The sequence below is a fragment of the Prosopis cineraria genome, unplaced genomic scaffold (assembly GCF_029017545.1).
Source record: "Prosopis cineraria cultivar Desert tree isolate PC_DT_omini unplaced genomic scaffold, ASM2901754v1 PC6, whole genome shotgun sequence".
Classification (NCBI taxonomy): domain Eukaryota; kingdom Viridiplantae; phylum Streptophyta; class Magnoliopsida; order Fabales; family Fabaceae; genus Prosopis; species Prosopis cineraria.
The window spans coordinates 29,576,729-29,587,790 of NW_026555337.1; the positions used below are offsets into that span (position 1 = coordinate 29,576,729).

Here is an 11,062-nt window from a genome sequence, read left to right on the forward strand (position 1 = left end):
TAAACAGACACAGAAAGAAAGTTTTAGCATAGGCGTTGTCTTTGTAGTATTGGTGTAATCCAATATGTAAATGATGAAGATTCTTGATATTTTTAGAAAAATTAGAATATTTTTGAAAAGATTATTTAGCACTAGTGTAAATAAAAGATAACATCGAAGTAACATATTGCACAATTTATAGTTAATTATAAAGCATACTCCATGCGAGATATGTGTGTGAATTTTAATATTAGCTTCCTATGGAATTGTTTTAAGAAGTATTATGGAAAGAAAATTCTAGCAGACTAAAACTGATAAACATGAGAAGCATTAGTGTCCTATATATAAATTAAACTCATAAAATGGAAAATCTGAAAATAGAATGCAATATGATGCAAAATATAGAACACAAGAAAAAAAAAATATTTATTCATACGAATGTTCTCATCAATACAAAAGAAAACATCATGAGACACATTTCATGTAGAACTGTAAGAATTATAGCAGGCTCATGGTTTACCAGGATGGAGAGATCCATTAAAAGGACAGACCAGAACCAGTCAACTTCTCTTCAATCACCTTAGACAATTTCTCTACCATCCAAGGGGAAAAATGATTTACCCAATCTCCCACTTCACCTTTCCTAAAGAGATCCCTATTTTCATAATGCTTCAAGAATTTCCCAATCTTGTTGACTTCCAATTCCTTCATCTTCTCAAAGCTACACAGCTCAATTATGCTTTGAATAACTCCATTACTTTTCTCCTCTGAAGTGAAAGGGCATTCCAAGAACTCAGCTGCTCTTTGCAAGTACAATTTGATATCTCCTTTCAAATCTTCGTACTTTAAAAACAAAACCTTGTTTAGTGTCTCTTTGCTCTCTTTCCAATAGCCCAACATATGTGTCCAGAATGGACCAACCTCATTGATCCCGTTGCAGTACTTCTCAAATGCTTCCTCACATGATATTTTGGAGAAAGATGGTGGTGAGATTTTTTTCATGAAAAGCCATAAAGACACAAAGTGGTCAAATGGGTTACGACATATATAGATTAACTTGCATTTAGATTTCGTAATTGAATCAGGCAATGAATGAAATGGGACATGTGTACCAAAAAGTCTAGGCTCAGGCATGTTGGATAAATCAGGAATTTGGTTATTTGCACAGTAATTTAACGCTATGAAAGGAACAAGCTCGTGTGCATTGTGAGTGAGCAAAGGATGGTTCGTTTGTGAAGGAGAGAAATGCTTACGACTCACAATGGCAAAAATGAGGGCTTTCAACCAAGTAGTTCCAGATTTTGGTAAGGTGGCGATGACAATATCGTTGTCTTTTGCTTTGAAGTGCTTTTGAAAGGATCGTATGCCTTGGATATAAACTGGTGTGTACCAAATGTCTTGATAGAGATAAATGTATGGGAAAGCCCAACCCTTCTCTCTGGGAAGAGATTTGAACAGATCCTTACATTCTTGGCTATATTGTTCACACTGATAATCTTCATCGCAAATCTCGTTCTCAGGTTCAACCTTTGTGATGCAAGAGACACCAGTTTCAGCCATTGGAACCACGGTATAACTAGGATATATTAACTAGTAAAAGTTTCCATTATTATAGACTATTTGAACTTAAGAATCATCAGAGTCACAATATAGAAGTATATCTATCTGATTATCGGGCATGTGAAAAGGCGCAGAGGCATTCGCTGGTAGTCCAGCTGTGTGCACGTGAAGATGAACATAAGGAACTTGATCAAAACTGATGAATCATAGAAAAAGATATATAGTCATATAGATAATTAAGGTTGGTGTCTGACAAAAACATTTATATATATAGTCCAGTTCATCTTGTAGACGATGCCAAACTGTCAATAGGATTATCACTCTCGAAGTAAGTGGGTGTATATATAACATACATACACTCCATTCGATATATATATATATAATAAGAATTAGTTTCATCAATCTCGAAGCGAATATAAATGGGATTCATCACTCTCGAAGCAAGCATGCAGACACCCATCTGATTTCAATAAAAGGTGCAGGGGTCATATTTGAATAAAAATTATTTTTTCTGTCTTAAATTATGAGATATTTTTAGATAAAATTTTACATATCAATAAACTTTATTAAATACACTTAACAATATTATCTTTTTAAAATAAAAATACAAACTTCTAAAAATATCCATCATTTAATATATTAAAAAGATAAAGGATGAAAATTAATTATAGAAAGAGAAAGGATAATATTAGAATTGGCGCATTTAATGAAATCTTAATCTATTTAAAGTATCTTATATTTTAAAACAGAGAAATTCTTTCAAAAATGTCTTAGAATTTGGGACGGAGGTAGTATAATTTATATAGATATATTTTTAAATTTTTTAATACTTAGAATAAAAATTATATTAAAATACTTTTGTAACATGAAAAAAATCATAAGATAAAAATAATTCAGAATTATATAAATTTTAAAAAAATGAAAATAATAAGGTTAAGTCATAGTATATTTTTATACTATAATAGAAATTCTAAAAAATTATATGCTCCATATACTTAAATTAATATTAGGCAATGCTATATAAAATTTAAATAATAAAAAATTATTTAATAAGCAATCACTTAATTTTTGAAATAATAATTTATTCAAGGAAAATGTTTTTTCAAACAACTAATAAAAACTAACATATAAACTGTAAGTATTCGTAAGGTGTCTTTAACATTATAAGAAATTTTTAACCAAATTATATACACGATACACTCTAATAAATTATTTAATTGTCTTTAAAATTATACATTCTTTCCATATCTGTCCTAGTTTAATAAGAAGTCTCAATTAAAAAATCTTATTAATTACACCCCTAATTAAGAGTATATATGAAAAAAAACTTATTAATTACACCTTGAAAAATCTAAAATATCTTATACTTTTGGACAATTTTTCTCATAAAATATTTTTTATATTTTTTAATAGAGGGAGTATAATTTATTTTATTTAATTTTCCACCCACCAATTCCGTACACAGCGTTGGGACGTCCATGTATATAAATCATTTCTAAATACATTACTATAACTAATAAAATATAGTTAAATTATCGATATTGTTTAAAAAAATTTAATTTGCTTTTATTAAATATTATATAATATTTTACTCCACTCACATTCATGGCCCCAAGTTCGATATCCGTCATATTAGAAGCTATCTTTTAACCGAGAGGATGATTAGCCCTATGAACATCGTCACATAGGTACACCCTAATAAAGATATGGTGACCTTGTAACATGCATAAGCAAGTGATAGATCATCGTAGACTTCTGTGGATGCACTCACGGCTTAACGGAAGGTTGAGCTAACTTTTTTTCTTCTTTTCGGCGTCTTATGTATATATAACTCATTGAGTCTAGTGTATGGCTTTCCTGTGATCAATTCTCATGTAAAAATATATTAATGTATCCAATTATTTTTTAAGGAGAATTTCACACAAGGACCATATAATATATTTAAATGACACAAAAGTTTATTGACAATTTAACAAAGGAAAACAATAACCATCAGTGAAAAACCTTATGGTGTGTGTGTATTGTAGAGGACCTCAATAATTCTTCCTATTTTTCATTAATTTGAATATCAAATATTAAAATACGTTAAGGTATTTCTATTATTTTTAAACTATCACTTTAAAATTTTATTTTATTTTTTAAATAAGATCAGTATTATATAATAAGAGAATTTGTTTTTCCCCCGACATAATTAAGTGAATATTCCTATACAACAATACCAACATATATAACCAAACTCATAAATGTGATTATCAAAGCACCATCTATAATATTCTCAAATTTGATTCGGTAATGCTGAATACTGAATTGGTCAAAAAAAAAAATTACCGAATAGTGAATATCATATACCTTATCAAAAATTTAATTTAATAAATGAAATACTCTATCCGGAAATACCTCTTCCTCTACGTTCTTATGAGCTCAATTTATCCGCAGCAGTGTCTCCATAGCGTCTCCTATAGTAATTAGTTTTTTAAAAAATTTAAAATCTAAATGTGATAAATGCACTGCTTGGGCCCATAACTTCATATATACTTATTTATTTATTTCTTATAAAATAAAATAATACAAGTTAAATGCAGGATCGCTGCAAGTATTATAATTATATGTATAATAAGAGAGAGAACGTACACAACAAGCATTATTTTCTCAGTAGCTAGGTGGAGTAAACTATATAAATTATGATATCATTATGATTTATCATATTAACAAACAAACATTTGGATATATCATTTACTGAGAAGTCTTGTGTAACAATTTTATTGACTATTCTCTTGTTGATCTTCCTCTACTCATCTTCACAAGACTCAAGCCTATATTATACAGTCAGTCTCAAGCTTGGATAAAGGAGGATTTTGTTAATTAGGCTTTTAACTGTCGATGCATGATTGTGGACAATAAGCTAAGAACATAAATTTAAAAAAAAAAAACAACACTAAATACGGCTCAATTTTTGTTATAAATATTAGTCTGTCATTTATAGGCAAAAAATTCATCATGTATAGATCCTTTGAAAAAAAAAAAAACCATTATATATTAGTCTGTCACTTATAGATCCCCTTTATATAATGGTTATAAATTCATCATGTATACATTACAAAATTTGAAAGTTAAATATTCCCGTCAAATAAAACATTCCCCAATATAGTCAAATGTGAATGGTTAGGAGAATATATGATGGTTGTTCAGCAATAATCGTCATATATTGTGTACAGTATATGACGGTTATTGGCATCAACGTATCGCCATATATTGTAACAAAAACGATAATTATTTACAATAATAAAGAGCCATCATTTTTGCTCCTGTTTTTTTTAATAGGGGGCCCCTCCAATAGCTATGGAAAATTTATATCTAGACAACAATATCAACATTTCCAGACAACAATATCAATTATTGAACTAGGATTGAAATCAATTTAAAATGACACAAAAATAAAACTCTTTTAAATTATTATTTCAAGTTAAAAGATCATATAATCCACTAATCTATCCGGCAATCAATGTATCCATCATCCTATTGAGTAATCTAAAGTAAACCAATGTATCGACTAATCTAATTAATCTATCCAGTAAATGTTGGAATAAAATTCAAATATATGGAGCCACACATGTAAATAATAATAATTTATAGCCATCATTATAATTTAGCCTAAATAAAGTAGACTATTTGAAAAGGTTTCAAGGCTTAAGGGGTATAATTGTTTTAGAATTAATGTGTGAAGACCATAGTAATATATATAATTTGTTGAGAGGTTAAACCATAAATATCACAAACTTAAATCAATAAATAGAGGTTGTGATTCCTGGCTTGGACATAACTTAAGAAACTAGTTCTTTGTACCCCTTCTAGAGAACCTTAGGGAAGTTTTCGATGTTAACAACATGGAAGATCACAGTACGTCAATCACAGTAGCCTCAAAATCCAAAAGGACCCATAAAAATTATTGAAGGGCTTCCTCTGCACAGACTCCCTCGTCCCATCATACAGACAGCACAGGAACATGGTGCTTAGAAATATGTGTAGCCTACAATGTAAGTGCTTTACCAGGGGCAAGTGGTGTGACTCGGGCTTCCCACTTCACGAACTTAATAGCACCCATAAGAAGGCCAAGTGCTCATCAGTCGTGATAGGATCACCAATTGGCTAGCCCGTGTACTTCGCTATGATAAAAGAATACGAACCAACAACCTTTACCGAAGCCTCAAGCTTCTCATTTATGGAGGCATAGGAAGGATCGATGGTAAGGATGTGGATGAAATCCTCTTCTACAATGATAGTTAGGCCTAGTCACATGAAGACATCTAGGAGGGTGATGGTCATAGGGCTGAGCTAAAACAAAAGCGCACTCACTTAGGGGACTAGAAATGGAGCAGGGTCTGGAGGAGGGTAACGAGGATGTCAACATTGATGAGGGATAGTTGAATTGGGTCAAATAAACCCACTTCCTCCAAGAGATCTTGATAGGTAGGCTAGAAGCAAGTAGATAGAGATCAGGGCTAATTGCAAAGTATGCGACAAGAGGACTCCTTGAAATGGGCAGGCTCCCTAGCCAAACATAATTCCCAAACTATTGTCAAGGGCCATAGATTGGGGATTGTGAGGATTTATGGATCAGTAACCTTTAAGGTTATTGACTGGTAGCCAATGTTAGTGGCATTAGCCAAAGTAAAACTAATTGTAACAAAAATAAAAAAATCAAAGAGACAAGCAAGAAAAACACAAAGGAGAGATATTTACTAGAGTAGCATCTTGCAAATATTCAAGAGGCTTATGAATAGTGGCCAAGTCATCGAGAAAAAGGATTGCAACCTGAGAAGTCTATCCAACATCAAATTGTGACGCCATTATTAAAGAAGAATGTAAATGAACAGAATAATAGAAGCTTAAAAGGCAAGAAAAGAGTATGAAAGAGAAGGAATGACATTGATGAAAATAAAGGTTTATAGTTCCAAGGGCATAGAGAAATGAAATGCCAGAGGTCGCATCCATTCAAACATGCGATGTGGCCTATGATTATTGGCCACTCTTATATAGGGAGCATTGTTTGGGCTTAAAATGGAAGTTTCAAGCCCAAATTAAAAATGAGAAATGAGAATGAAACAACAGGCCTAGTACACAAATGAAAGCAAGGCTCGATCCGTTTCCAAATGAAGTTTTGTGCCAAGCACGTACTCAGAAGTGTGACCCTTAAAACTCAGAATAACTTGATGTGGAAGCTCGTTAAGTGGACATGGGATCATTATCTGATGTGCCATGAATCTTGTGAGGTCTTGCCTAGTGAAAGCAGTTATTTCACACACAAGCTCCTGATTTTTCAGCCATAATGGTCTCAGGTATGCGATTGTTAAAAGATATCAACTGAACAAGTGAGGGACCCACAAGCAACATGACAAAAAGCATATTACTTATTTCCAATTCCAATTTACTTTCTAATTTGCAGTTAGACATAGATTTTTAGTTTTATAGTTGTAATCACTACAACTTTATACTTCATTTTCATTAATCCAATCACCTTTACATCAGTTTCTTTGCATCTTTTCATCCAGGTATTGGGGACCCTTTTGTCATCTTTGAGACTCCACATCTCTAGCACACCTGGTACTTTATTGTTCAAGCACAATTTTTGATGAACATTATTATCTTAATTCATCTTAGAAATATATATTTTGTATAGATGTAACTTGTTGTACAATCATTGATTCTATTGGCTGGCTTTTATACTGCTATACATTCTATGCAATTGTAGGTTTAAGTTCTGGTTGTATACAAAAACAAATAATTTTTTTTATGAAAATTAACTTTTAACAATGGTTATTAAAAAAATGATGTTCAAAAACATTTAAAAATGATTTTTTGTAAATAATTGTTGTGTAAATTATGCTTTCCATGTTATTATGAAAAATTGATGTGAAAAGTTAATTTTTCATGTTAGTTATTACAAATAACTGATGTGAAAAGTTGACTTTTTACTTCCTCCTAATAACCGACGTAAAAAATTCAAAATAACCATTATTAAAAGTTCTTCCTACAGTAGTATATATCCTTTGAACCAACACGTAGGTCAGGATAGATCTACATCATCTAGATTAAATCTGGACCATTTATATTTAAAGGTTGTAATTTTTATTTTTAACAATGAAATTTTTTAAAAATTGTAAAAATTCAATAAATTTGTATATTAGTGACCAAATTGGACAGTACAAATTTAAACTAGATAGTATGAATTTTAATAAAAAAATTTTAATGATTCTGCTTGATTAGTAATTTGGGCAGTTCAGATCTAATGTGGACTATATATATAAATTCTAAACAGTGAAAATTTAAAATTTTTAACTTGTACATGTTAAAATCTTTTCAGAGTATATTTGGATAATTAATTTAAAAAATAATTTCAATATTAAATTAGACCATGTAGATTAAAATTGTACTGTCTAAATTAGTTAATGATAAAAAAATTTATTGATTTTTTAGAATATTTTGTTTTATTAAAAATAAAAATTAAAAATTTTTAAAACTGAAAATTTGATCGGTCCAAATCTGTCCTCACATTAACCAAGATGCGGAGGACAAGAGACACTCTAAACTGAACTCAGCGGAAACAAGATGAGTCATTGAGATTGAAAGCTATCTGTAAACCCAGAGAACCATTAGTCCTATGAATGTCGTCACTAAAATACACCCTAATGTAAGTGGATAGACACATGATTAAGAAGATGATGAGGTGACCTTCGTGTAAAGGGAGGAAACATTAAAAATTATAGTCATCACCGGCCTATATTATAATACGTCGAGTACGCCTATAGTTGATGGACCAATATAATTCTTATGTAAAAATATATTAATGTATTTATTTTCTATTGCGATATCAAATGTTAAAATACCTTGAGAATGGGTTTGAATTAATGCAAAAAATATGATGAGCCAAATCTTTTATTTTGATACATAAAATTTTTTGGATCCAAATCCAAATCCATGCTTAATTTATTATAATAATTTGTAATTTCAAATTTCCTCTCAACTCTAATTATTTAAAATTCTATACACTCTTGCCCTCTTATTTTCTTTACATGTAAGTGCCTTTATTAGTCTTCATACCACTTATCTCTCATTCTTGTCTTTTATCGATTAAAAAATGTGAAAATAAGTTTGTTACTTCCAATCTTCCATTTGTACTTTAAATCTCAACATGTCTCTCTTTTTACCCTTACTAAGAACTTTAAATATGAGGTTTTAAATTTAAAATTTTATATTTAAAATTTAAATTCTAATTCATCACTCCAAATGCTATCTGTTTTTTTTACTATTTTTAAAATATTACTTTAAATTTTTATTTTTATTTTTATTTTTTAAATGAGACCAATGCTGTTTTTCACATAGTTAAGTGAATATTCCTATGCAACAATACCAACATAAATAATGAAATTCAGAAAGGTCATTATCAAAGCACGGGATATAGATCGAGTATGTATGAAATAAAAATGTGGTACTACCAGATATCAGGTAATTTAACAAAAAAATGAGTTTAATATCCATGAAAGGTAAGTTTAGTTGGTAAAGAATTAGCTTATAACTCATAAGATTGTAGGATTAAATTTCACTACTGATGTTAGGATTTTGTTGCTGTGCAATTTGTGAGTATCTTTGTAAACGCTTATTAAGCCTAGAAGCAGACGTTGGCCTTGATAAGGCTCCAAGACACAACTTATTTAAATTTTTATATAAAAAAATGTATAACAAATGAAATACTTTATCAAATAGTACCTCTTCTATGATTGGGATCTAGTAAGTAGTCTAAGTCCACTCATTCAATGAGCGTCTAATATAGCATGATAACAAATGTTTTATTTAATTTAATGACTATAAGAGATTTTATCATATAATATTTAAAAAGCAACAAATCTTAAATTTTTAGAGGAAGTATCATATGAGAGTAGTGCTTTGATTGTGAATTGTTTTAAACTTTTGGAGGAAAATGTATATTAATAATTTATAGGTATCAATAAGATCTAAAAACTATAATTAAGACATTCATTAAGTGAATAGATTTAGACCACTCACCGAATCAAAATCGACCTGTTTTTTCCTTTTGAGCTCAATTTCTTTATAATCCACTGTGCTTCACGATAGTAATTAGTTTTCATTAATAAAAAAAGGCTAACATCATTATATAAGGTTCTTTAATTTTATATAAGATTTTAGTTTAGTTCTTTAATTTTATAAATTATGTTTTTAGTCTTTTATCCTAACATCATTAGTTTCATAAACATTTTTGTATTGAACTTTTAAATATTGATAAAAAATTACCAAATATTCACATATTAAATTTAATTTTTTAAAATTTAAAACTAACAGAGTTAGGGTTAAAATAGTAAAAAGATACTTTATAAAATTAAATAACCAAAAAGAATCCTTTTATAAAGTTTAAAAAAATTAAAAGTACAATTTAATCTAAAAAAATATAATATCTAGGTCTCCACTTTCATTCATTACTTTTTTAAAATAGACAAGGACTCAACTCACCTTACCTTAAAGAGAATTATACAAAGTAAAGACAGGATCTCTACAATTAACATAAATATAAAAATAAAATAAAACATCACGGGATTATATGACAGCATGACCCTGAACTGTGTTTCACTTTTATCATCATCTACAAATTTTCTGTTTAAGAAAAAAATTTTTTTTGCACTTATAGGTCTGTAGAAAAGGCCACCAAAAACCATATTTTGTTCTTACTGGAGGAGATACAGTTCCAGAGTTGACGCAGATTAAAGTGGAAAAGGGAACATTAGGTAATGGCATAGATTAATTCTTACCGTGTTAAGAAATCTTATTTTGAAAGAACGGCCTAGAATCACCCAACTTCTCTTCAATCATTTTGGACAATTTCTCTATTATCCATGGCGAAAAATGATTAACCCAATCACCTACTTCACCTTTCCTAAAGAAATCTTTGTTTTCAAACTTGTTCACAAACTTTCCAGTCTTGCTCGCTTCCAATCCCTTCAACTTCTGAGAGTTTTATAGCTCAATTATGTTTTCAATGACACCTTCACTTTCCTCTGAAGCGAACGGGCAATCCAAGAACTCAACAACTCTTTTCAAGTAGAAATTGATATCCCCTTTCATCAAATCCTCATACCTTAAAAACAAATTCTTGTTTGGTCACTGTTTGCTTTCTCTCCGATAACCTAACATATGTCCAAAATGGACCACTCTCATTGATCCCATTTGAGTACCTCTCCAGTGCTTCTTCGCGTGATAATTTGGGAAAAGATGGTAAGGTTTTCATATTCTTTTCAAGTAGAAATTGATATTTTTTTTATATTCTTCATTGTAAGCCTCATTCTCAACATAAACATTGAATGGCTTTTGGTGAAGGATGTGGTAGTAGTTTCAGCCATTGGAATGCCGCTGTAGTGAATTAACTTTCATTTATTTATAGGAAGTGGGGTAATACTAGAACTATTATTTTAAGAAGGGGACTGAACCAAACTATTATTTTGGACCGAAAATTATT

At 30.0% G+C, this 11,062-nt stretch overlaps 1 protein-coding gene across 1 annotated transcript; it reads right to left on the bottom strand.

Annotated features, from left to right (window-relative positions):
- Positions 1-383: 383 nt before the first annotated feature.
- Positions 384-1,577, bottom strand: LOC129314670 (cytosolic sulfotransferase 15-like). Its single transcript, XM_054958172.1, has one exon. The coding sequence runs from the start codon at positions 1,537-1,539 to the stop codon at positions 517-519; it is 1,023 nt and encodes a 340-aa protein (XP_054814147.1). The 5' UTR covers positions 1,540-1,577; the 3' UTR covers positions 384-516.
- Between the last annotated feature and the right edge of the window lie 9,485 nt (positions 1,578-11,062).